Source organism: Lepidochelys kempii, chromosome 16, assembly GCF_965140285.1.
Source record: "Lepidochelys kempii isolate rLepKem1 chromosome 16, rLepKem1.hap1, whole genome shotgun sequence".
Classification (NCBI taxonomy): Eukaryota; Metazoa; Chordata; order Testudines; family Cheloniidae; genus Lepidochelys; species Lepidochelys kempii.
The window spans coordinates 22,573,520-22,600,006 of record NC_136395.1 but is presented as its reverse complement, the minus strand read 5'-3'; the positions used below and the strand labels follow the sequence as shown (position 1 = coordinate 22,600,006).

Here is a 26,487-nt window from a genome sequence, read left to right as displayed (position 1 = left end):
TTTTTAACAGTGAGAGTAATTAACTATTGGAACAATTTACCAAAAGTCATGGTGGATTCTCCATCACTGGGGCATTTTTTAAATCAAGATGGGATGTTTTTCTAAAAGATCTGCTGTAGGAATTATTTTGGGGAAGTTCTCTGGCCTATGTTGTACTTGAGGTCAGACCAGGGGACCACAATAGTCCTTTCTGGCTTGGGAATCTATGAAATGTTCAGGCTTGAAATTCCTTGACACTCTGGAAGCACAGGTTCAAATCATTGTGGAATCAGCTCAGCTTTCCTCCTTTATGAGGTAGTTAACAGCATGGGATTTGATTTATTTGGGAGTGGCTCTTTCAAATGAGACCTCAGAAACTGAGGGTATGTCTACACTTAACACATGACAGCTGCCCCACTGTAATGTTTCGGTGTAGGCTCTCGCTACAGCGACAGGGAGGGTTCTCCCGTCGCTGTAGTTAATCCACCTCCCCAAGAAGCAGTAGCTAGGTTGAAGGAGGGATTCTTCTGTTGAGTGGCACATCTACAGCGAGGTTAGGCCGACATAGTTCTATCTCTATTTTAAGGTCAGGCTTGACAAAGCCCTGGCTGGGATGATTTAACTGGGAATTGGTCCTGCTTTGAGCAGGGGGTTGGACTAGATGACCTTCTGGGGTCCCTTCCAACCCTGATATTCTATGATTCTATGATTCTCTCCGGCTGGTGGATTTTTCACACCCCTGAGAGAAGTAGCTATGCCAATGTAAGTTTTGGGTGTAGACTAGCCCTTAGGAACTCTCTACTAATGATCCCATTGCCCTTTTCAGAAGTGGAGAGGTTTGTCCCCAGTGTTCTTAGCCAAAATATCACTGTCCACCATGTTTGCATAGCATGGTGTATGCTGGTTAGTCGCCTCCCTCGATCCCAGAAGCAGCTGCGTTTCATTGGCGCTGGATGGCTTGTGAAGTGCTGTGGGATCCTTTGGATGGGAAAGGGCTATGGAAATGTAAGATGTTGTTTCACTTATTCTTGTAATTAATCACAAAGACTGGGCATGGTAGCCTGAACATTTTCTGCAATAAGTACTGTGGAGTCCTTATTGCTCCTAAGGGATGCATTACAGATTCCTCTGCTATTTCATCAGTATGGAGGAAGCATTGCATGGGCAGCTTCTTGCTAGACATACTGAAAATATTTGGAAGAGACCCAGACAGTACTTTATATATAGATGTATACAGACATATATAGATATGTATACACACACCCCCACACTCTTCCCAAGCATTTGTTTGGGCAACAGAGTAGAAATGTCAATGTTCCAAGAGTTAACATGCTTATCTGATTTAGTAGTAGTTTCCAGTCATTGTAATAAATTAGGTTTCTATTTACATTCAGGTACTTTGGGACTTCACAGTTGCATTAAGAACAATACAGAGCTCTTATTGAAAAAGAATTAAAATAACTGTCTTAAAGATCTAAACACAATAGTCATGTTTGCTTTTTTGGTGAGGTTAGTTCACTAAACTTCATAGTGTTGGTTTCATTTTCAGTTCAAGGCTATGTTCTCACTTAACGAGGGATTTAGATTTCTTTTCAACTTCTTTACAATATCTACATTAGCAGCCCCACTTGTGGCCTTTTCCAGATGCACTCTGTTTTGGGTGTGAAGTGTAAAGCATTTTGCATTATTCAACACCATAGGGTTTGTTTTTTTCCAAAAGCCCATATATAACTAAAAGCAGCTACCCACCACTCACTCTTAGCTATCTCGTCTACCAAAAAGTTCTCCTAAAATCTAACCTTTGGGGTCAAGAGGGATTATTTTTCCAGTGGAAGAATTAGGAAAGCAGTTGAAGTTTCCATATAAGAAGCTGTTTAAAACATCTTCCCAGCTCTTCCGATTTTAGGCCCTGATCTAGTAGCGGGGTCCTCACAATAGCACAGCTCAGGTAAGAGACCTCCTGTACAGATTTCACTGCAAGGTCAGGGCTTTACGCAGTAAAAAAGTTCCCTCCTACAGACCTTGCTCAGGCAAAACCTCCAAAAAAGCCAATGGGAGTTTTGCCCGAATAAAAGCCTCCAGTAACATTTCCTACTGGCCCAATCCAACTTCCACTGAAATCTTTATTGACTTCAACAAGAACTGGATTGGGCCTTAGTTACACAAACAATGTATTAAGAAGGCACCAGTGTTTCATTTGGAGATGCAGGATTTTCACGCAGCCCTCAGGTATTGATGAGGAGCAGATGTCAGGTCAGGCAGGCTGGGGAGTTTGTCCACAACAATTCTACTGACACATGGCAAAAACATCATGTTCAAGTTTTAGTAAAATCTAGACGCCCGTGAGCATCATTTATTGCAAATCAGTTTACCAAAAAATACATCATTTTTGCAAACTACAACTTTGCAGGTAGATAACTTTATTACAGAAGATTTTTTCGTAAACTACATTCTAGTTTATAAAACAGAGGAAGACAACACCACTTGATGTTTAAATCACTCATATTAGGGATGTCACAATACCGATGCTCCATAAATGTTTACTAAGAGATGAGCACACAAGGGACTGCAGAAAGCCTTGTGCTTTTGAGAAATTTTAATCATATTTGGTTTCTAACTAAAAGGGATCAGGAATCTCTCCCTTTTCTTAGGTTTCCTTGATTGACTGCATTTTAGGTGAGTGAATGTCCTGTATGTAAGCATAGTGTTTGCTTTCCTTTCGCAGTCAATGAGTAAGCGATATTCTGACACCTCTAATAAGCATGATGTACTTAAGACTTGTTCATTTAGATTTTTGAAACAAAATCCACCTTTTAAAAAAAAAACTTATTTACAAACATTAAATCTGCCATAGGCTTATACTATATTTTATATGGTTGTCTCCCCCCACCTCCACAAAAGAGTGCGCACCAATATAAACCCGATGCATCACTCCAGACTAGCAAGAATCAAATGTCACCATTTAAACACATGGGCTCAGCAGTCCAGTTTCTGTCTGTCTCCTAATTTCTGCCCTCCTGATAGAATAGGTCAGGGCTACAGCCGAACCTGACCACTTAAGTTGCAAACCCAAAAGTTCAGCGTTTCAAAACCAGCTTGAATGTTATGGATTGATAGTAGACTGTGGTTGGGCCTTGTAATGCTCTGTTAACTTTCATTCAAGTTGGTTTCCAGTAATTGACAAATGCCTCCTTCAAAATAGGACGGGCCACCCTTAAATGAAGGATGTGTCTAAAAGTCCAAGCATTTTTATTGTTTAAATTGTTATTCAGTCAATTGCAGAAAAACCCCGAGAAACCCTTCAGCAGTGACTCCATAGCTATGGGTTTTCAACAGATTTGGCAAATGTTCTGTTTCTTTAGGCAGCAACGTTATGTAGATTTTTTTTTTTTTTAAGTTTATAACCTATCACAGGTCTGTAATCCTGATTTTTTTGATATAGACAGCATTTAAATATATATAAAAAAGAAAAATTCTTGTTCTATGTATTAAGATAAATGTACAACTATATAATACTGAAATTTTAAACAAAGATTCATGACTAGTACCATAAAATGTCCTCAGATAACACCCAAGAAAACATTTTAAAGTACATTTCAAAAATCGATTCATATTTATAATTTTTTCAAGGGGTGACATTTGTAGCTAATTCTCCCCCCTTCCCCTCCCATTTTTTCTGGGTTTGAAAGCAAAATAAAATAAAATAAAAATTTTTTAAAAAAATCAATAAATAAATGGCATTTCAGAATCACGAATCTTTGCTTATAACTTTACAAAAAGAACCCCCACCCCCTATCAAGTCAACATATTAAAAAACACCCCAAAAACAAAAAAAGAATTTTCTATAAAAGATCTAATAGTTTTTTATTCCTTGGCGCGCAACTGAAGTGTCTCATTTTGAGTTCTTAACAATAGAACATATAAATAAAAAGGCAGTGTTTTCATGTAAAATAAAAAGTACATAAATAAATACTAAAAAAAGATTAAACATTGTATTCTTATTTTGTATAAAAAACATATAAAAAGGGATCCTTCAGTCAAAACAGTGTCCTTAGAAGAAGTTTTTAAAAGATGATCTTAAGTCCCACTGTGTCAATGTCTCCGAAACACCTTCTTTACTTGAAGGCTTCTGGGATGTGTCCTATCTGTGACTGCATACTCGTGGGAGGGCTGGAGATTCCCTCTGACCAATCAGATATGTTGGAATGAGGTGACGAGCTGGACCATTGATCCGGTGACTCCGGAGAAGGTGTTAAGAAAGGGTGGTCTGGCACCTGAAGCTGGTGATTGGGTGTATTGTCCAAGGGGGAGGAGTAACTGTGTTGAGAGGGTGGAGTTAAAAACTGGGTGGTGGTCATGGGTTGCGTGAGGGAGGATGGTAGAGACGTTGATAGGATCTGGGTCTCTTGAGGCAAAATAGTGTGCACTGTCATGGTAGTGCTGCTCACCTGCTGCATGTCTGACTGGTTTAGCTCGTTACCGAGGAAATTTTGGCTAATGTGGGCGTTGGTGTTTGAGCTGGTATTGTGATGCTGCTGCAGATTTTGCTGTTGCAGCTGCTGCTGTAAATTCTGCTGCTGTTGGATCTGTTGCAACTGCTGGGCCTGCATCAGATGTGGCTGGGAGGCCAGCCTTGTATTCGGCATGGGCTGGTAGCTCATCATCTGAGACAGGGTAGTGGTGGGCATGCCGTTGTGCAGGGAGGTCATCATGCCATGCTGAAGGGCTTGGGTTTGCTGGTGAGCCCCAGGCTGGATGTTGTTTCTCATTGGATTATATTGGTTCTGGACCATCCCATTCTGCAGCCTTGTTAGCCAGTCGCACTGCCCGGTCAGGCTGGCCGCTCCGCCCACGGTGAAATTCATCGGTGCACTGCCCATGACTGCGCTGGGGCTGGATACGGGAAGGTGAGAGAGACGCGGGGGCACTGAATCGAAGGCCATCCTGCTGGAGCTGCCCATTGCCATATCCTGCTTTCCCGCCATGTTAAGATGGTTGATACTCATGTGGGCATCAGGCATGCCTGGCAGGTGATTGAGAGGCATGGAAGGGGACTGCTGAAATGGAGAGGTCATCAATGGAGGAGAAGCAACATCCGACAGGTACCCATGGGGTGACTCCAGGGAATCGACTGGAGACAGCACGCTAGAGCTATCTAGAAGGCACCCTTTCCCATCCTGCGATTTTTTCCTCCTGGCTTTGATGTCTTTGGAATCTTTGCTATTGCAGCTCAGGCCCTTGGTACTTGGCTTCCTAGCTTTCTTCCCCTGGACGTTGGGTTTCAGGTTGCCGATGTAACTGCTGGGAGAGCAGAGTGGAGGAGACAGGGTGGGCGCCCCCAGCGGGCCATTATGCAGTGGAGGGCTCCGTACCAGGTTATACTCGTCCAGCAGCCGCACAATGTCGTGATGCATGCGTTCCTGCGCAATGTCCCGCGGGAGCCGGTCCATGTGATCTGTTATGTCACGGTTCGCAAAGTGGTCCAGGAGGACTTTGGCAGTTTCGTAGCTCCCTTCTCTGGCTGCAAGAAACAACGGCGTCTCCTCCTAGAAACACGGGGGAGACAGTTTGTTTTAAAACCCCAAAGCTAACAGATTTCCCAAGCTGGTCCAATCCTGTTTTTATTTTAGATGTGAAGACATCACTCTTAATTAGGAAGCTCAGCAGCTGCACAAATAATTGCTAGGTTCATAAGTTCAAGGAGTTCAACTTCATGCAAAGGTAAGGGGCAGTCTCACTTCCTTGCATAGCTTCTCTCTCCCCTGGCACAAGTGCTCAGGAGAAAGGCTGCTGGGGAGCCACAGTGGGGACAATACTCATGGGAAAGCTGGGCTCCAGCTAGTTACAGAACTGGGTTGAATCCTAGGCTGGGGGAGTTTTCGGTTACCCCTTTTTTGGTAAGGTCCAGGGAAAGACCTTGCTGAATGCCTCTGTGTTTGAATTCTGTGAGTTACCTCATCCATATCCAATACTAACCCACTAATCACATGTGACCTTCACCTAAAAGTGAAGTGAGCAAACACACACTTGTTATTTCCTCCTAATCCAATAGCACACAGGTCACTAACACTGCATGTAGGGCCAACCCTTGGGCTCCATATTCAAGCCAACTCCCATCCACTTCAGTTGGAGTAACAATCAGATGCAAACCTCACCATCTGGCAGCCAGGGTTACATTTTAGGCAAAAATGAGCCTCGGATTGACTTGTGCAAGGGAAATAATTGCTAGCCCTGTAGATCCATCCCTACCTTATTGTTCTGCATGTCTTTATTGGCACCGTTCTTCAGCAGCACCACGGCAGCTTCTACGTTATTCACAGCAGCTGCCCAGTGCAGTGCTGATTTGCCTGGGGAAGAAGGTGACATACAGCCTGCATTAGTCAGCAGTTAGAGCCACAACAAATATTCCCTGCCCTCAGCACCTCAGACAGCGGTGCGCGTTTTAGCAGGCTGCCATACCCAGGTCATCCACTGCATTGACATCTGCGTGGCAATTGATCAGATCCTCCAGCATGCCCTCCACGGCCAAGCGAGCTGCCAGGATAAGCGGCGTGGTCCCATCATGCATGCGGGCATCCAAATCGGTCGCTCTGTTCCTAATCAGGATCTGCCCATAAAGAGACGAATGCATGGAAAACCCCCAGCATTAAGAGAAAGACAGTGGATATTCCAGCGAGGTGTCCGCATAACAAAAACCACCAGCCCTCTTGCTGGGAGCCGCTACAGAGAGATCAAGGTCTGGAAGGGGTTGTGAAGGATCAATTCCCCCTCTCTCTTGCCTAGAGTTGGTCCCTGCAGGCCAGGAGTGGCTCATATAAGCGGGGCAGGATTGGGGAGGCTCGCACAGTACCTGCTCTGTGACTAAAGAGGCGGCTTCAAGTCGCCAAGGCTTACATCATTGTACCTTTCCACGGCGCTAAATGCTGGGTCAAATGCTAAAATCCTTACTCAGCAAAATTCTCATTGACATCAATAATGACTTGGCTGATTAAGGCCAGGATGGAGACTTTGGGATATGATCAATTAACAGGAGCCACAAAACTGACTCCCAGTGGCCCTTTACTCTATAGGAATGCACCACAGTAGGAAAGGTTGCTAGCTAAGGTTGATGTACCTGGAAGACTCCTTGAGCATCAGCTGACACAGCTGCATGGAGGGGCGTCCTGCCCATGTTGTCCTGGATGTTTGCATCTGCACTGGCCTCCAGCAGGCGTTTGGCAGCATCGGAGCGAGAATACCTTGCGGCCAGGTGGAGTGCCGTCTCGCCGGTTCGATCTGTCTGGTTGTGCAAGCTGGCACCCTGGTAAATGAAATCCGAGATGACAGCGGGAGCATCCTCCTCCTCTTCACTGTTGCCAGTCTCCAGTCCTCCTCCACTGCACGAAGCGATCATGAGCGGGGTGAATCCGTCTGGAAAACACAGAGCGACCCCATGAACAGCGAGGGGCTCTTTGCCCTTCTGTAATGGGCGATACCAGGGAGACGTTCTGACTTGCAGGGGCTACTTGTTTTCCTGGCACATCAAGCTCTGGTTCCTATGTACTTCCTGACATCAGAAACTAACACCCTTCCTCTGATTTTGATCTGAAATTATTCCTCATTCAGTAGCTTCTCACCACTCACTGGCTTCCCCATGTTGTCTGCTGTCTTGGATTCAACTCTCCAAAGCATTTCAGGGCACGGTTTACATGGAAGACACTATGCGGAATACGGCTGCACTGTATTGCAGTTTAAAAGCTTTCTGTATTTGGTTGTGGAACAGTCTCCCAAGGGAAGTGGATGAAGCTCTGATGCCTGGGATAGTTAGAACCTGACTAGACAAGAAAACACTTGTAAACATCCTATAGGGATCAATCCTGCACTGGCAGGGAGATGAACGGCATGATCTAAAGGGTATCTTCCCCCAACTCTAACCACTTTGATTCTCTGACTTCCCTCTCTGTGGTTAAATGAGGAGAGATTTATGGAAAACAAAATGCCACAAAGGCAAATCTCCTTAAATTATACAAAACAGTAGCAATGCAGCATGGAAGGACTTCTCGGCGGGGCACTTCTGCGTTAGGTTACACAAAGACTGACGTGTAAATGGCAGCACAGCAATAGGCACATTAGAAATGCGACTAGATAGATATTCTTGCACTGTTCAATTGCAGAAAGAGAATGAGGGTTATAGATTAAATTATGCAAGCATCAGAGCAAAGGAATCTCCCTTACCAGGACCTCGAACGTTGACATCCATGCAATCTGCATCAATTTCACCTTGCGGTGGGGTGGGTGCCATGGAAGAGATGCGCAGGTCGGCTGCATCTAGGTGCTGTTGAGTCCACTGCCTGTGATCTGTCTGATCGTCCGTGTCTGGCAGCATCGCCTGCTCCTCAAACTAAGAAAGGACAAAAGGAAGCTGAAAGTCAGACCTCAAGGAAAAGGCAAGAGAAGATATAAAAAAGCAGAGCTGAAATGAAAAGCTCTGTAAGACTCAAAGCTACATTTACATCACACACAGGTTGAAAAGGAGCCTTCTGAAGTTGTGATCAGCATGGTATGGAACCCTAAAAGCAAACCCTTGTGTTATGTCTCGTAGCACTGTTCACCTTTCTAATGAAATAGCTCACTGCAAGCACAGTGTGCTAATGTTACTCTTAGCTTACCCTGAACTTCTTAGTGTCCAAGGTTTCTTCATCACCCCATTCATTCTGGTTGTCATCCATCAAGGTGCCATCAGAAGCATTTTTCAGGGGTCTTTAAAAAAAAAAAAAGAAACTCAAGTAATTGGTTCTTTTGCAAAAACTGAGAGGCAATGGATCTCTCACTCTACATGCACAAAACTAAATGAAGAAATACCTGGCAATTTACAGAACATTAAAAATCCCCCCAAAGCTAGGGTATTGTTCCCCCCCTTGCAAAACCCTGAAAACTCTTCATAACCGTTTCCCCGGCTGTATCAGATCAAGCACTCAAGGAGAGAGCTCTAAAGGTTCCGGGAGAGCAGCACTGCCATCAGCAGCTGCACCCCACAGCATTTAACTGGTTAACAGTACGATTACTCACTTCAGTCCCACGGAGTCCTCCCCAAGTGGTTCTCGTCGCTTCTTCTTGCTTGACTCTGTCACTTTGAAGCCCTCTGGGAACCAGAGCTGCCCATGCTCCCTGCGCCGCTTTCGAGATACCACTACTCCCACTCCAATGAAAGCAAGCAAGACCAGTGCAGCCACCACCACATACATAGGATACAACTGGGAGTTCCTCTGGGGCTCAGCTGTTTCACCTGAAAAAGAGCGGGGCGCATGGAGACACAGACATTAAGCTGCATATCAAACTGGTGACGGAGCACAAATGAAGTGAAATTAGTTAATAGAGGTACCTATGGCTGATCTAAATCATCCCCCAAAATAAGGTCATTTTATACGCTATTAATCAGAATTGCAAACTATCAGCAAATTCTCCTCTGCACAAGCCAGCTGCATCAGGAGACAGCTTTACTTTTTTCTCCTTTAAGGAAAAGGATTAGCAAACTTCAAATCACTGCGCTCTCATTGAGCTGTTAAGACAAAAGGATTCAGGGGGATTTCGAAGATACAAACTCCAGCTCCTCACATGTCACTGATTGATTGGAGATGGGTGTTTTTTCCCCCCTTTTTTAGCTGTAATGATTTTGAAATAAACCCAAACTAAGCAAAATAAAAAAAAAAAAACAGAATTAGTTTATTAATGTAGATTTAAAATCCACAAAGATTCAAGGTTATTAAAGCCGAACTGTCTCTGGATACAGCATTCTGAGCTTGGCTGCCTGATAATTGGATCACGGATGTGGGCTGGAAAGTTTCAATCACCTCCAGTCTCAATCCCTTCAGCAGCTGCCAGCTAAACTTACTTTTAACGGCTTCTATTTTGTAGGGGATGTTCAGGTTACCAAGCGAGGCCAAAGCACCCAGGAAAGCCGCCACATCAGTTGCACTCTGAAAGCATTGCGAGGAGGACTGGATACACTGGCGGTTGTCGATCTCCAAGTATACGATGGATCTGTATGGAAGGAGAGCAAATGGAAATAGAGAACAATGATCAAACTGAAGGAGAGTCAAGACCTAGGTCTGTTCTCCCCATAACCCCACATCAGGGTAGATTAAGATGGTGGAAACAGACTTGTTTACTTATGCATGGCCCAAACCTGCAGACCTAAATTAGGCAAAGCCCCTGCTAATGTCAATTGGAGTTTTACCTGTGTAAGGACTGTAGGATTTAGCCCCAAGTCTATTTGTCAGCTGTTCAGTAACACAGAATGTCTTTCCTTAGCAACGACAGAAGTCACACAAACACGAGCAGGTAATAAATAACAATAGTACTTGGGGCTTGAATTGCTTTTCACACCAGTTTTACCCCATCGTATTCGCCACTGATTTTAGTGGAGGGACTCCTGACTTCCACTGCTCTGAGTAGGAGAAAAACTGGGCCCTTTGTAGCTATTCAGCACAAGTGTCTCAAAGCACCTTACAACTTTGCAGTAATTGAGACTCCTAACAGACCTCCATGGTCAGGAAACCAAGGCTTAACTAAGTGACTACCTAAAATAACAAGAGCCAACCTAGTTCTGACTGCCAGTCCCACCCCCCGAGCGTGACTCCTAGCCAACACCTGGGACTCCATTAGCCATGTCAGTTGTAGCCACTGTTCCCTCTAAACTGTGCGCGTGCACACAGATCCTAAACCCCGTGCATACGGTGAAACATCGCGTGCACAAAAATTTGCACAGAAGAAATTTTTTGCGCACACGGCCTGCCACAAATTAGAGGGAACACTGGCTGTAGCATTATTTTAGAAAATTTAATTCCAAACCATAAAGCAGCATTGACATCCCCTTCCCAACTTCTCTTGCATAAGAAATTCAGTCCCAGTACATATTTAAAACCAACATCTTGGTAAAATTCTCCATCCTGCAGCATTTTCCTTAGAGCAGGTTATTAATATCAATAGGGCACAGTAACTGCTGTTCAATGAAAGCCTTTTCTCTGCCCCCTCACCCTCTGATATCCATCTGATCCAGCTCTCGCCGCTGCCTTTCACCGACACGCGATGAGAGGGACGTCTTTATTGTGTTGAAGACGGCGCTGGGCATGTCTGACCAATTCTCCGTTGACCTCTTGATGTGGTGCTTTTTCAGCTCCTCTTCATTGCCGTAGTATGGGAAGATCATGTACTCTCCCTTGGGGTTCTTCTTGAAGACCACATTGGTGTGAAGGACACGGCTGAGCTCCCGGAGGAAGTTGAAGGAGTTGTTCTTCAGGTTCTCTGGGGTTATCAGGACCACCACTACCAAAGTGCCATCTGCAAGTTTCTCAGGCATGTTGTTGGCACAGTCCAGACCATCCCATTCACACTCAGCGTTGTTACACCCCTGGTCGCAGTGACCATCTGAAAAGTGATCTTTACAGTATTGGTCATACAGAGGACTAGGGAGAAGGAAAAGAAAGGGGAAAGGATTAATTACACCAACAGCCACTCTTATTATCCATCTATTAGTATAGTAGTAGGAGTTTCAAAGACTTCTCTCCTGTAACAACAGCACTGCTCACCCTGACACATCCTAAATTGCTGTATAAAGAGGGGAATCACTTTATGCAACACTGAAAAGCAACCACTTCTGGGGTGAAACATGGCAGCTATTAAACTATAGGTAGCAATTTAGGACAGAATGTGAAGACAATTACTTTGACCCAGGGAAACTGAGAGAGGCAGAATACAATTACTCAAAACAGAGTTTGTCCAGGAACCGGAGATCAAATCCGTACAATTGCAAAAGAATTCTCAGTAAAAGCCAGCAAGTATTTGGCGGATCTTCTGAAAGTTGGTGCCATCAGCAACACACCGGCAGGATGGCTTCAGTATCGGCCCACATGCTCAGGATCCAACTGATCGCCATAGTTGGGGTTGGGAGGGAATTTTCCCCCAGGTCAGATTGGCAGAGACCCTGGGGGGTTTTCGCCTTCCCCTGCAGCATGGGGCATGGATTACTTGCAGGTTTAAACTAGTGTAAATGGTGCATTCTCTGTAACTTGAAGTCTTTAAATCATGATTTGAGGACTTCAGTAACTCAGCCGAGATTAGGGGTCCATTACAGGAGCGGGTGGTAAGGTTCTGTGGCCTGCAATGTGCAGGAGGTCAGACTAGATGATCATGACGGTCCCTTCTGACCTTAAAGTCTGTGAGTACCACCCATTGTAACATGAGCACCACTTTCTATAGAATCCTGGAGATTTCTTGCTGATCTCCCACTAAGCACTAACAGTGCCAAACTCAACAAGGCACTGCTACCTATTGAGAAGAGTTCACCAAAGTGGTGAATTTCTATACAGGATGCTCCATCAGCAGAGACGCCCGAAAGGGAGCCAACAGGGGTGTAACATAATGGGATAAGTAAGTCAAAGAAGGGCCAAACCCAGGAAGTTGCTGATCACCTACAACTCCTAGTGAAGTCAGTGGACGTTGAGGTTGCTCAGGATTTGGCCCCACCTGATAATAAAATAGCATCTGGAGAACCAATACAACCAACCAAAGTTCCTCTGATAATCAGCAGAAAAGACCCTGGCTTTGAAGGGACAGTAATGGGGAGGAGGTTGCTTACTTGCATTGCCCTTCCACCTTCTGGCAGTCAAAGCCATCGTACAGACACCCAGCGTTGTTGCACTGTGAATCGCACTTCCCGTCATTGAAGTACTTCCAGCACTGCAGCGACTGGGAGCAGTTCTTCCAGGGGTCGTTGAAGTTGAGGGAACAGTCCCCTCCATCCCAGCCGCAGGCATGGTTGTTGCACTTCCCATCGCAGATCTTGTTGCCAGCGAAACCCGCGCAAACGGGTATCTCACATTTCTCTTCAATTTTGGGTGGGGTGATGTCCTGGCCAACGCCTCCCCGGAAATCGAAATCCAGGATGTGGCAGTATAGGCCATTGAAATTTGCAGGGCAGTCGCACTGGTAATATGGGGGAGCGTCACTGAAGTATTCACAGGTGCCCCCGTTGTAACATGGGTTTGAATTGCAAGGGCTGCTGACGGGGTGCTGGCAGTCTGGCCCCGTGAAGGCAGGATCACACATGCACTTGGAGCTCTTGTGGATGGAGATGCAGGTGCCGCCGTTCAGGCAGTGCAGGTTCCCACAAGTGTGCGAGTCGTTTTCACAAGTGGCGCCGACAAAACCCTGGGGAGACAAGAGCCAGGGAGGCAGAGTTAGTGTCTCTGATGTTGCAGCCATCAGCCTTGTGAAGCACGGATCAGGAGGAACCAACTGATAGGGAGACAGTGAAAGCAGAAGAGCAGTGACCTAGCCAGGCTGGTTTTGTGCCCAGTTCTGTGTTAGACACTCAGTTCTCTCATCATCATTATGGCCAGCCTGGCCACAGCTCTGGAACAATAACTGTAATGTCCTTTAGTAATGTCCAGTCTAAGGGAGCTTGGTGCTTAAATCCCATTGAAAGCAATTGGGAATCAGGCACCTAACTATTATAAAAAATAATAAATCAGAAGTAGAGCCTTAACATTTACCTTGAAATTAAACATGGGGAAAAAATCTAGACGCTCCTCTACCATGTGATCATCCACCTCCAACCAAAGCAGGACTCTTCCCCATAGGATATTTTCTAGCGCTCCATCCAGTCCAGCTTTAAATGACCCATATATCAGAGCTTCCACCATCTCCACTGGGAGCCTCTTCCACAGTCCTGGCAGATCACACTGCTAGGCATTGTTCTCTTGATACTCAGCCAAAACCTCTTTCTGCTTAACATCCCCCTCTTGCTCCTCGTTAGGATAATAGATGGCATTCTCCCACTTTGCTCACCTGCCCCAATTCCTCTCTCTCTGCCATGGTCACGGCCTGCACATGCTCACACCTGGCTACCACAGTCCCCTTGCTTTAATCACTCCCTGCAGCCCCCTAACCATTTGGGGCCAGACTGTAAGCAGTTACTGTCACATGTGGAGTCCCATGAACTGCAGTGGGATTCGTGAATAAGGGGCTCACAACCTGGCCCCTTTGGTCTGAGTTCCCTCCAACGTCCGGATTTGGAGGGTCCGCGTGATGTACTAGGACTCAGATTTTCAGGCCACATGGGACCATTAGATCCCCTAGCTTGCCCTCCTAGGAACATGGGGCAGAAACGTTGGGTGAAATCTGGAAGGAGTTAGATACATACCGGGGGGCATTTACAGATGAAGCCCCGGCCAGTGTTGCTAGCAACTGCACATGTTCCACCGTTCCTGCAGGGTTTGCCCTTACAGCCATCCACCACGGTATCACAGCGACGGCCTGTGGGGAAGGGGGCGGGGAGGAGAAAGGAGGCACCCATGAGTGTGACGTGTTACCAGCAGCCTCAGGGTCCTTCACAGGCTGGATGGGAAAGGCTCGCTCACCTGCATACCCCTGCCTGCACTCGCACTTGTAATCGTTGACGCGCTGCACGCAGTTCTGGGTCCCCCGCGCATCACAGGGGTTGGACAGACATTCATTGACGTCCCCCTCGCAGCGCTCCCCCACGAAGCCAGGTGGGCAGATGCAGCTGTAGCCGCCCACTCGGTCTGTGCATTTGCCGTTGTTAAAGCACTTGGGCCCCAGAGTGATGGGATCAAAGAAAGGGCTGCAATCATCAACGTTGATTTCACAGTGCACCCCTGGGGACAGATGGGGCAGGGGGAACAGCCCATGTTTAGTCTGAATTTTTTTTTGTTTTGCCCTAGCTCTGGTCATGGACCAGGATCCCATTGTGCTGGGTGCTGAACAAACCCAGAACCAAAAGACAAGGGGCTTACAAGCTAAGTATAGGACAAGAGACGGAGACAGACAGATTGATGGGGGAGTGCAAGGAAACCATGAGGCAATATTGGTCAGCATGGCAGGCACTGGTCTCTGCTGATCATCTAAGACACTAACAGGGCAGCTAGATGGCGTCTCCCTCTGCAGCATGAGTAACTGCTTGCCAACCTCCCCTCCAGCCATTCTAGTGGAAGTTGAGGACACCTGGTCTCTGGCAGGAGGTGACCAGTAGCGTTACAAGACCACTTGAGCTCCTTGATGGCTGGGCTAACAAGCTAATGTAATCCAATATTCCTGCAGCTGCTTCCACCATTAAGACCAGCGTGCATACACAGGAGCTAATGAGCACATACCAAGGATTTCTGCACTCAGAAAAGTATTCCCCATTAATTTACCTTGAGTCCCTCTGGGACAAGAGCATTTGTAGGTATTGATGAGATCGATGCAGGTTCCTCCATTCTGGCATGGGTGAGACAGGCACTCATTGATCTCCTCTGAGCAGTTAACTCCGTGATAGCCAGCAACACACTGCAAGGGAAGAACAAGGGGAACCATTAGTTACATTCACTCTGATAATGAACCTGTTCAGTTCTAATCTCGGGTTCCTATGCTGTTCCCATCACTGAGGTATCCAAGTGCCTAATCTCTTCCTTCAGCGGTCATGTGGGGGCTATTCTAGCCCTGATTAAAGGCCAGGATGTCCAAAGCATGGGCTAAACACTGCTTCCCCTCTCTCCCCAGCAATACCTGTGCCTCACTATTGCAAATGCAATCTACTGCATTTTATGCAACCCGGAGGCAGCCCAGTTGCCAATGAGGCAGTGTGGTTTGGAAGACGTTTGGACAGCTTTGTTTATAGAAAGAAGGAAAATAATTAGCACTTAAAAAGCACCTGCCACCTGTGGATCTCAAAGCACGCTACCAACACAAATGGATTATGCACAGGCAATGCCATTAATTCCACTTCACAGATGGAGAAGAGTGAGGCACAGAGAAGCGAAGTGCCTTGTCCAAAGCTGTAGAGTCAGGAGTAGAACCCAAGAGTCCCGTCTCCCAGCCCTTTGCTCTAACTGCTAGGCCCCACACGCTCCCCGAGTGCTGCTGACCGCGGGTAGTCTGGCAGCCAGCCAGCGTACCTCACAGGAGTAGCCTCCCAGGTAGTCCGTGCACGTAGCTCCATTCTGGCAGGGGTTCGGGGAGCACTCGTCCACCTGCTCCTCACAGTAGCTGCCGGTGTAGCCGGCCTGGCAGCGGCAGAAGTGCGTGTTGCCTGTATCCACGCAGAGGCCGGAGTTCCTGCACAGGTGCGCCACGTCGACACCTGGGAGAGCACAAGGCCGGGGAGCAGACAGTGAAGCACACTACAAGGCCAGCGATGCATGGGCACATTTGTGCAAAATGGGCCTGTAAAGGGGAGGCTGCTCTTCGAGAAAAGCACCCCCATAGGGCACTGTTAGAAGTGCCAGGTCTTGGCCCACGCTCTGGCTTCTTTGTCTCTCTCCGGTGATCTCTGGCCAGGACAGCAGCCACTGGGAGTTGTTCTGAGTCAATGTAAATCACAGCAGCCCTGAGGTTGCTTTAACTTGTGCCAGGGCCTGAACTAGCCCCCAGCAGCACTAGGAAACAGGGAAGTGCAATGGAGGCGTACAGCCACCTTTGTCCCCGTTTCCTGGGCCCAGGACCGAACAGAGCTTGGCTATTCCTTGGAAATCTGACCCTAAACCTCCATGAATTCACCAGGCCCCAGGGCGCTATTGCAGCACTGAGAGCAGACGTTACCTTGCTGCTTCGCAGCCACATCACAGGATACGCTGGGGACGTCACAATACAGGCCCGTCCACCCGCTGTTGCACTCGCAGCGGTACAGGTTGTTGGTCTGCCAGCACTTGCCTCCGTTTTTGCAGGGAGAGGAGTCACACCAGCGCACCAGATTCTGGAGAGAGAAGAAGGAAGTTCATACTTTCCTTGAATGGAAAGGATTGTGCAGGACACAGCAAGTAGGGGAGAAATGAGACCTCTGGATCTGGGGTGCTGAGCTGCAGCGAACCTGGGACAGATCCTCCGTCGGTGTAAAGTGGCAATCCTTCCATGGTGCTACGTGAGGATCTGGCCTCATGTGATTAATGGGCTGATTGTTCTTTACCTGACAGTTGAGGCCGGTGTAGCCCTGCGGACAGGTGCACTTGTAGGTCCCATAGCTGTCCTGGCAGGTGCCCCCATTCAAGCACGGCTTGGAGTCGCATTCGTTGATGTCATGCTCACAGTAGCTGCCCGTGAAGCCCGGTGGGCACACGCAGGTGAAGGTATTGATGCCGTCCACGCAGGTTCCCCCATTAAAACAGGAGCTGGAAGGTGGGAAAACAAACATTGCTTCCCAGTAAACAATAGTGACTATTGTAATGGCGTTCTCCATCCATGGATCTCAAAGCCCTTGTACCAACATTAACTGATTCAGTCTCAAAACCCCTCTGGGAAAGAGATAAACACACAGATGGGGAACTGAGGCTTAAAAAACTTGTGTGTCTTGCCCATAGTCAGACATCAGTATAGTGGCAGAACTAGAAACAGAACCCAGGAGTCCAGACTGCTAGTCCTCTGGTTCAACCACTAAACGGCATAGCCCATGGGTTGTACCTCTCACAAGCTAGCACCTAACACAAGGACAGTTCATGGGAATTTTAAGAATCTATGCTCTTGCAATGTAAATCTACCATTTTAATGACTGGAGCAAAAACCACATGGTTTGGGCCCAAACTTCATTTCCTGACTTTGTGTAAGGTATCTGCATGGCCCTATTCACTGTTATATCTGAGCTGGTCATGCCCTTGAACATAGTAACCCTCACAGCCCTGCTGGGAGGCAGGGATATACTAGGATCCCCAGAGAGCTGAAACCCAGAGACACTAAGCAACTTACCCGAGGTTGCAGGGAGTCTGTGAGTGAGCAGGGATTGACCGCAAGTCTCCAGAGTCCCTGTCCAGTGCCTTAACACAACTCCAGAGGAAGCATGTGGGAGTTTTGGCTGGGAAAGGGCTACATATAATAAAGCCCTCAGACACCGACTCATTGGCTTCAGTGGGAGTACAGCAAGGACCTCCAGGGCCTGATCCAGCTCCACAGAAATCAATGAGAGCTTTTTTATTGAAGCCAATGGGAGCTGAACTAATCCCTTCCTTCACCCTTTGGCAAGATTAGTTTAAACAGACCAGGCTCCTCAAGCGAATCCAGAGCGGAGATGAGATTCCCCTGGGGAGACAGGATATGTGCCTGCCCCAACATAGCATCCTCATGAGGGCCACCTGCAATGCCATTGGCCAATGGAGTGAGCCCCTTGGGGCTGCTGGGACACTTGGCATTACAGCGACTCCCAGGCCCACCATCACCCCCTGGTAGCAACCAGGTGTTCAGCATCCCAAGCAGCGCCCAACCCCGGCCAGTTACCTTTCTGTGCAGTCAGGTGTGTTGTTCTCACAGTGGATCCCACTAAAGCCAGAGGGGCAGGTGCACGTGTAGCTGTTGACACAATCCGTGCAGTTGGCCCCATTCTTGCAGGGGTTGCTGGCGCACTCGTTGATGTCCTCCTCGCATTTGGGCCCCCGGAAGCCTGCCAGGCAGTCGCAGAAGAAGGCGTTGATGCTGTCAGAGCAGGAGCCACCATTATGGCAGGGATCTGAAAGAAGAGGCAGTCACGTAGCATTAAGATACAGCAGTTCACAGCCCCGAACACAGCAGTGAAGCCGGGCAGCTTTCATGCAGCATTAGCCCATAATGCTGCCACCTGTGAGCAGCCAGATCTTGCTGAGAAAACGGGGCAGTTCAGCCATGAAAAGAACCCAGCCCAAATTGAAGCTATCTCCAGTTCTGGAGCTCAGCCGGCAGATTCGCTCACAGGAGTATCAAAGCAGCTGAGCAAGGCAGCCCTGGCCCGATCCTGGACAAGGCAGGAGGTGGCACTGAATGCACAAAGAGCCTGATTCTCCATTCCCTGCTCCTTGTGTTGTCATTTGTGCCAGGGCCGGGTAGGTGTGAAAAGCTGCCATTTCTGATTCACACCCATCCTGCCCTGCTCTAAATGATGACACTGGGTACAGCGCCACGGAGAATCCAGTCCAAAAGTTCTGATTCCCTTTTGGACAACGGCATGGGTACCTTTAAAAACCACACAAGGTGCAACAGGTGGCATTAAAAGGGGAACATTGTTTCCCACCCTAAGCAAAGGGGAATCCCCAATGCCCCTGCGGGGGGAACTGTTGCAACTGCAGGCTTTATTAACAGCAGATCCTGTGAACGGCGAGCCAGGAAAACACTGCATCTCATTGGAATTTTTGGAATCTGCGTCATCGTTACAGGTTGTAACGACTGGTTGCCCTCATCCTTTCGCTGCACCATGTACTGCTCTCCCTGAAATTCAAGCTCCTTTAAGGAGTTCAGAATACAGAACACGATTTTAGCACCAGCTCGGAGAGTAGATGCTCGGCCCAGCTCTTACTTGGCTTGCAGTCGTCGATGTCGGTGTCGCAGTTGCGGCCGGTGTAGCCTGCTTTGCAGTTGCAGCGGTAGCTCCCATCTGTGTTCTGGCACGTGGCGCCATTTCGACAGGGGCTTTTCACACATTCGTTGATGTCAATCTCACATGTTTGACCTACAAGAGAAAGGGAGGGAAAGCTTTCGCACTTTAACATGCTGGTAGAAGTCCTGCGATCACGGTTTCCTGTAGCACCAGCACAGATCACCCCTATGGTGGGGAAGTATCACTATTCCCACTGGGAAGGAGGCGGCTGCGGCACACAGACAGGGAGCGAGTTGACCATGGTCACACAGTGAGTCAGTTGCAGAGCCAAGGATCGACCCCAGAAGTCTTGGTTCTCACGTCCTTAATTTAACAACAAGGCCACTCTCCCACCTTTGTTCTGATATTCTCTGAGCCACATGGGAAAGGGAAGGCACAAAACGAGAGGAGGGTTCAGCATAACCTGGCTGCCCAGGAGAGAGGAGAGTGCTGAACTCGGAAGAGGACGGCTCAGCGCACGCATCAGAGATCCCCTCCATACCTTGCCAGCCAGAGGGGCAGACGCAGGAGAAGCTCTCGTAGTCCTCCGACTCTCTGCACTCGCCGCCATTCTTACACGGACTGGCCGCACACGGAGCTAGCACATCCTCGCACGTAGCCCCTGTGGACAGAGCGAGAGGGACACGCGGCTGAAGCCTTGATGGCAGGCTGCTGTCCCAAGTCAACAAAAGGTGGCAGGGCCTGGGACATGCTCGCTGCATCCAGCCCGCTGCCCAAGAAGTCTTGGGCTAGTTCCAGGCCTTGACAAGACAAAGGAGCTCGTGCTTCCTCCGTCACCCACCAGGGTCATTTCAGAATTCCCACCAATTTCACGGAGACCGACACGCCTATGTAGAGCTGCACTCCCCACTCATGACCTGCCTCTTGGAGGCCTTCCAGGAGAGCTCCTTACTGGGAAGGACGGGGATGTCCCATCTGCTGGGGGGGCTTTGAATGGTTTTACTTGGTCCCAGTTCCCAGTCCGGAGACAGCCTGGGCACCCACCTTTCAGATTGAAACTATGGAGACAATCCAAAACCGAGTCTTTATTTGACAGGAAAGTGCAGTTTTGGAAGGAGGGCTTTCAAATGCCCCTGAATGGTCGTTTTTCCTGTTTACACACTAGCCAAGGGCTAAATTCCCTCCAAAATGTTATCTTCCTTGTCAGCCGTTATCTTCTAAGTTGGCCTTTGCTATTTTCCAGAGCCTTCCACTCTCCTCCTCCCCCCATTGGTTTCCATGGCTACTGGCGAAGACAGGAAACTAGTCATGGCTTCCTACAATTGTGCACATGTTGCCATTTTGTGCAAGAGGAAGCAGGAAACTGGCAAACAGGAATCAGGTCAGCAGAAATTCCTCCCCCTACGGAATCCACAGCCGGTTATGCACCCCGACCTGCTGCGTATTTTTCCAAAAGGAGCGTCAGTGGGTAAACAGAGTTGTTCCCAAAACAGACCCTGAACGGGGGACAGGGCTGAAAGTAGAGGAGACACGACATGCTGTCCTTAATAACCCAGCACCAGACAAGGAGGAGTATGGGAGCCCAGCGCCCACAAACCACATCTTCACTTCTGTATTCATCGGAAAGGGGCAGGGACGAAGCACAAGTTCAAAATCCTGCCCTGCCGCTTCCGAAAGCTCCTTGGAGTTTCCTTCTCTAAGGTTTGGCTGTGCCAAAACACTACCCGGGTCGCCCCATAGCGTCCTGTACACAGTCCCAGATCCTCAGCTCATGTAAGTTGGCAAAGCTCCAAGGAAGTCAGCGTTGCCTCTTCAGCTTACGCTGGCTGAGGATATGGCTCATGGCGTGTGCACAATAGGGAGGGAGACGGGTATTTTATGAATTATGGGCTAAACCTTGCTCCCACTAAAGCCAATAGCAAAACTCTCCTGCGGAGGTACTGGTGTGGTACTGCCTGAGAAGGGAGGGTGCTGTGCTGCTCAGTGAATCTCTTTTCAGGGCTGATCTCTCTTGAGGAAAGGATGCAGGACCCGAAAGCCCATGCAGCAGTTCTGCTGCAGTGTAACTTTCAGTACAGGCTGCTCTCTTACCTGTATACGGCAGGAGACAGTTGCATTTGTAGCCGGCTACATCATCTATGCAGGTTCCCTGATTCAGGCAAGGGTTGGAAGCACATTCATTGATATTGGTCTGGCAGTTGGGCCCTGAGTTAGAAGAACCAAACACACATCAGCAAACTCGGTGCAGACCATGATGGTGGTTTCCTCTGGCTCAAGAGGAATGGTATGATGGGAAAGCCAGAGAGAAGAACAGGAGGACGGGATGAATGAGGCAATGATGCACACAGAACCCACTGGTTACCTCTAGAGGCCGGTCCAGATAAGAGGTTAAGAGTTTACTACTGTTACCAACTAGAGGAGTATCTCCTTTAGCTGAAGTTGTGGCAGTCAGCCCTTTTAGTGCAGAAGGTTCCAGGTTCAAAGCCCAGTGCTGACCAATCCATTGTTGCCTTTCCCATAGATGCCCAGTTTGTGTTCCATGACAATAATTTCACCCAGAACTATCCACAGCAGCAAAGCTCCCACCACTCAGCTATAAGAAAGTAGCAACAGTCCTTACCGCTGAATCCCTCCCGGCAGGTACAGATGTATCCGCTGGTCATATCCTTGCAGGTGCCCCCATTCATGCAAGGATTTGATTCACACTCGTTGTTGTTGATGTCACAGTTTGTTCCGCTCCAGCCTGGGTCACAATCACACCTGTAGCTTTTGTCAGAAAGAAAAATATAAAGCAGAGAGTCCAGTTATACTCACCCCCCCCAACCCCTTCAATCAACCCTTATTTTGTAACCGTCAGAACTTATTTGAAGCACAAGCTCCCAGCCACACTGAAGCAGAGAAAAGAGCTCGCAGCTAGTCCTGGATGACTGAGCAGTTGGAGAACCGGCGCTTTAGAGGCTCCTTGATAGGACTGCAGGATTCCACAATTGTAAGAGACCCGCATTAAGTCAAATGCTAGATCTCGTTTTGGGGGTGGGGGGGGGACGACGACACACTACAGCTCTTCACACCTGGAATCTCCAGTTCAAATCTGGGTTTCTACAAGTCCCCAAACCACCATGGCAATTCAGGATGCTAGGCAGTCTTTGCTCAGTGGAAGCCAGGGGCTAACACCTAGAGCTAGCCATGTACACCAGCAACAGGGCACATTGACAGAGCTGTATGTGGGAGCCTCTCTGGAATAGCAGGAGGGCTGCGGAGCAAGATTTGGGTGTCGTGGCAAAGCTGTGCTGGGGCCCAAAATTGAAATAGCGAAGAGTGCTGCTGGAATTTGGAAGGTGCATTAACAGAGCTGCGTGGACAGATACATGCTGTTGGCTTCCTGAAAACCTACCCATTGAGTCCATCATTGCATTTCCCATGGATGCAGGGGTTGCTGTTACACTCATTCACTTCCAGCACACACATGGGATCGTGGTATCCCTCGGGGCAGATGCACGTGAAGCCATTGATGCCGTCCTTACAGGTTCCGCCATTGTGGCACGGGTTGCCGGCACACTCGTCGATGTTGATGTTGCACATTCTCCCTAGGAGGGGGAAGAGTCAAAAAGCGTCACCTCCGTGAAGTATGCGAGGTATCCTGGGAACTCTCACCTGTCTCATCAGGGGAGTAATAATAAAAGGGGTCTCAGGGCAGGTAGGCAAGGCTCCCACTGAGTGCAACGGACACCCAGCCTGCATAAAGGCCGGTAGGACGGAGTCTCCAAGCAGTGCTGGTTCTAAAGGTACATGCACATAATCACCAGCATGACTCCTCTTTGGTGGAAGGTGACTTAGCAGTCGCTGGCTTGCCTCTCTTCTTAATTAAATACAGTTGTAGGGAGCGAGGCCATCCCTGACATTACTTTGGTTGCAGGAGGAAACAATGAAGGGGAGCAATCTCAGCCTGTAACCCTACCTGCTGGCAGCTTGGCAAAGAAAGGCCCTATTCAAAGCCCCTGGCAGCAGGCATAGGGCAGAGAGGCTCTGCAAGGCTACCGCCCCCACTGCGGGTGAGCAAGGAGCCAGCCGGGGTCTGTGCGTATCAAAGGACGTACACATTTTCCAGCGGCAATCAAACAAACCAGTTAGACGAGGCAGCAACCCGATACCCATGGGATTTGACGGTGTGGGAGCCTAATCACCAGCTTTCGACTCTTTCTATTATTGGACTCAGCTAAGTCACCCACCTGAGCCGGCAGGAGCCCCAGCCTCCCTTAGGGAGAGCGAATAGCTTGTTTCATAGACCAGCAGATGCTGCGGCAAGGAGGCAGGGACAGGGTCTACACTAGTGTCCAAGGCAGGCTTCAGATGCAGCTAGGGCCTGGGCTAGGCTAAGCATGGAGCCCCTAAGACAGGCTGATGGAGACTGATCACCTTGGAAATTGTAGCCTTCGCTGCCAGAGACTTTGGGGCCCAACTGGAGACCAGCTGATGGGGCCGGCTCTCTTCCAAAGGACCAGATTTTTCTGAGGGCGGGTGCTCAGGGAGAGTCTCGAATTGGGGCCTTAGGAACGGAGGCATCCAGGATCTCCAGCCACTTCCGAAATCGTGGCCCACATCTCTCTCCTGCTGCAGAATGCACAGCAGCAGGGCAGCTGCCTCACTCTGCGCAGTGAGGTTAAATCATTGTAAATTCTCTAAATAAATGCGTCTTCTGATGTGCACTCATCTCCTGCCCAATGTAGAGATGGCAGCTCTCTAAGGCAGAGACTTTTTTATTATATGGGTGTACAACGCCTAGCGCAATGGGGCCTTAATCCCTGATTATGGCTCTAGGTCCTTCCATAATAGAAAGAATAATCCATCATTTCATAACCTCTTCTGCCATTACCTCCTCTTTGCACCCAGCCTCAGAGTCAGGGGAGGGACTCTGCATTCAAAGTTTGTGGGTGGGATTTAGGATATTCAGACATCTAAATACCCAACTGAGCTTGCAAATCAGAGGGCTTGATTAAACCTGGGTGGGAAAATCTCACCCTACGATCATAGCGAGCTCCCCACTCCATCCTGTCCCCGGCCCTTTCTCCAGTGGCCAGCGACAACTCTCACCTGTGTATCCTGGCTCGCAGGTACATTCATAGCCATTGATCTTGTCTAGGCACTTGCCATAGTCACACGGGTTGCTAGCACAGTCGTCCAGATTGATTTCACAGTTAGGCCCTTAAAGAGGAAAATGTTACGAGAAGTTTACAGGCCTCAGGCCTCACTGACAAGACCAAATATAGTCAGAAGAGACTGATAATGGGGGTGGGGAACTGAGGCACTCTTCCCCCCTGAAAAAAGTCCTCCTTTGAAAACTCTTTCCACACCCCCAGGTGCGGAGGTGGTTCTAAAATAGACAGTCAAGCCCCGAGAACTTGCCCTCTTCATAGGAAACCCACAGGCCTTTCCCATAATCAGCCAGGCACTGGGAGACAAAGCAAGAGCGTAAATTAGCTCCACATCCCCTGGTTTTGTTTCCATGACCCAAATGTTCACACTCACCTCAACTGATCACATCCCCCCCACCACTCATGGACAGATAACTGGAGTCCTGCCAGAGCCCGGACTGCCCTGTTCACTGCTAAAACAGAGTCCCAGACGGGTGACTCCTCCTTACCTGTGGTGCCTTTGAGGCAAAGGCAGTTGTAGGCGTTGTTCCTGTCCTGGCAGGTCCCTCCATTTTTGCATGGGTGGCTCTGGCACTCGTTGATGTTGATGTCACAGAGGTGGCCCGTGTAGCCAGGCTGGCAGAGACAGGTGAAGGCAGCGATGCCGTCTCTGCAGGTCCCATAGTGGCACGGGTCAGGGTCACATTCGTTTTTGTCGACTTCGCAGTGAGCACCCGCAAATCCTGGCACGGGGAAGAAGCCAACAGTCAAGCCAGAGCGGGAGCCTCGCGTCATGCACTTGCCTCTCCTAATGCAGGGCCTGGTCCTGAGAGGCGTAAAGCATGTGCCACTCCCTACCAAGAGCTGCAATGCTCAGAATCCCTTCAGAGCAGACCCATCGTGCTCATGGCTCCTCTCCCCAAGCAGCTAGGGGAAAGGGGAGGGAACACAGAGAGAATCTAAGTCCTAAGAAGTACCCATTTTTCCTTCAGCCATCCACAGACAACCTCACAGCCATTCCACTTCCACCCGAACACGCCTAGGTAGCGCGCTGTCCTGTGCCCACTGACATAGCCTCTGGAGATACCACAGCCGAGTCAGACTACACACTGGCTCATCCCTTCCCTCCCGACCCCCAGGGTCAAATGGGCTGGGACCAAGGTATTCCCCACAGCGATCAGGTAAAGCATTGCCACAATGCCACAGAGCCAGCCTGTATGGCTCACGTGTGCCTACAGTCGCCGGCTTCATGGGAGAGCCCCGGTCCCAACCCTGCCTGATCTGTCACGCCAGCCACTCTGTAGGGAACATTTGTCCAATCTAAAGAACCTGGAAATAGAGCCAGGCTGAAGGGAGAGTGGGTGAATTGCAGGCTGCAGAGATTCATAACCTGCTTTGGAGGTAGCCCCCTTACGTCAGAATGGGTTTACAAATAGTTAGATGGGGGGAGGTGGCACCATTGTATCCAGCCTCTGGATGACTGGACAGTGGGCGTGAGTTGCTCTTGAATGCAGTCACAGTGTTTTATCTACCTAGGCACTTGTCTGATCCCAGCGTTTCTATCTTGTCAAGCCCCTGTCACTGCAGTATCCGCACACCTCACAAACATCACTGCATGTAGCCTCTCTAGGCAGCAGGGCCGTGCTATTATTCCCATTGTGCAGAAGGGAAATTGAGGCACAGAGCAGTCATGTTGGGAGTCTGTGGCAGAGCAGGGACTTGAACTTGGGTCTCCTGACTCCCAGGCTAACGCTGTAACCACTAGGCAATTGTTCCTTCCCTCTTTCCATTTGAGGGCGGTTTCTTGGCCTCTTCTAGCATAAGGACCCAGGTCCCCAATCCCATGCTTCACACTCCCTTAGCTTTCAGTGGGAGTGGAAGCCTCCCTTGGGGAACTGGGCCCCAAGATGCCAAGCTGCACGGAGAGCCTGCCTATCTCTATCAGCCTTGCAACTGCTACCCCCTCCCCCTAATTAATAACCGTCCTCCCCTGCCAAGCTCCCCCAGCGCAGCGAGAGCACAAGCCCGGAGGAGTCAATGGGGCTTTGCTTGAGAACGTGGCCAGAG

General features: G+C 48.9%; 1 protein-coding gene across 1 annotated transcript in view; it reads right to left on the bottom strand.

The window, feature by feature from the left end:
* Positions 1 to 2,299: 2,299 nt before the first annotated feature.
* NOTCH1 (notch receptor 1) overlaps positions 2,300 to 26,487 on the bottom strand; it is an 80,607-nt gene continuing 56,419 nt past the window's right edge. The window contains exons 11-34 of the mRNA XM_073314625.2: positions 24,930 to 25,163; positions 24,380 to 24,490; positions 22,683 to 22,875; positions 21,909 to 22,054; positions 21,380 to 21,493; positions 19,830 to 19,949; positions 19,268 to 19,420; positions 18,220 to 18,448; positions 16,922 to 17,123; positions 16,558 to 16,711; positions 15,915 to 16,099; positions 15,174 to 15,306; positions 14,379 to 14,636; positions 14,162 to 14,274; positions 12,596 to 13,167; positions 10,995 to 11,423; positions 9,851 to 9,999; positions 9,028 to 9,244; positions 8,628 to 8,718; positions 8,194 to 8,359; positions 7,094 to 7,389; positions 6,439 to 6,586; positions 6,229 to 6,326; positions 2,300 to 5,525 (exon numbers count right to left, since the gene is read on the bottom strand). Of these exons, the coding sequence (XP_073170726.1) occupies positions 4,095 to 5,525; positions 6,229 to 6,326; positions 6,439 to 6,586; positions 7,094 to 7,389; positions 8,194 to 8,359; positions 8,628 to 8,718; positions 9,028 to 9,244; positions 9,851 to 9,999; positions 10,995 to 11,423; positions 12,596 to 13,167; positions 14,162 to 14,274; positions 14,379 to 14,636; positions 15,174 to 15,306; positions 15,915 to 16,099; positions 16,558 to 16,711; positions 16,922 to 17,123; positions 18,220 to 18,448; positions 19,268 to 19,420; positions 19,830 to 19,949; positions 21,380 to 21,493; positions 21,909 to 22,054; positions 22,683 to 22,875; positions 24,380 to 24,490; positions 24,930 to 25,163 (5,942 nt within the window). The 3' untranslated portion in view covers positions 2,300 to 4,094. The remainder of the gene's footprint in view (positions 5,526 to 6,228; positions 6,327 to 6,438; positions 6,587 to 7,093; positions 7,390 to 8,193; positions 8,360 to 8,627; positions 8,719 to 9,027; positions 9,245 to 9,850; positions 10,000 to 10,994; positions 11,424 to 12,595; positions 13,168 to 14,161; positions 14,275 to 14,378; positions 14,637 to 15,173; positions 15,307 to 15,914; positions 16,100 to 16,557; positions 16,712 to 16,921; positions 17,124 to 18,219; positions 18,449 to 19,267; positions 19,421 to 19,829; positions 19,950 to 21,379; positions 21,494 to 21,908; positions 22,055 to 22,682; positions 22,876 to 24,379; positions 24,491 to 24,929; positions 25,164 to 26,487) is intronic.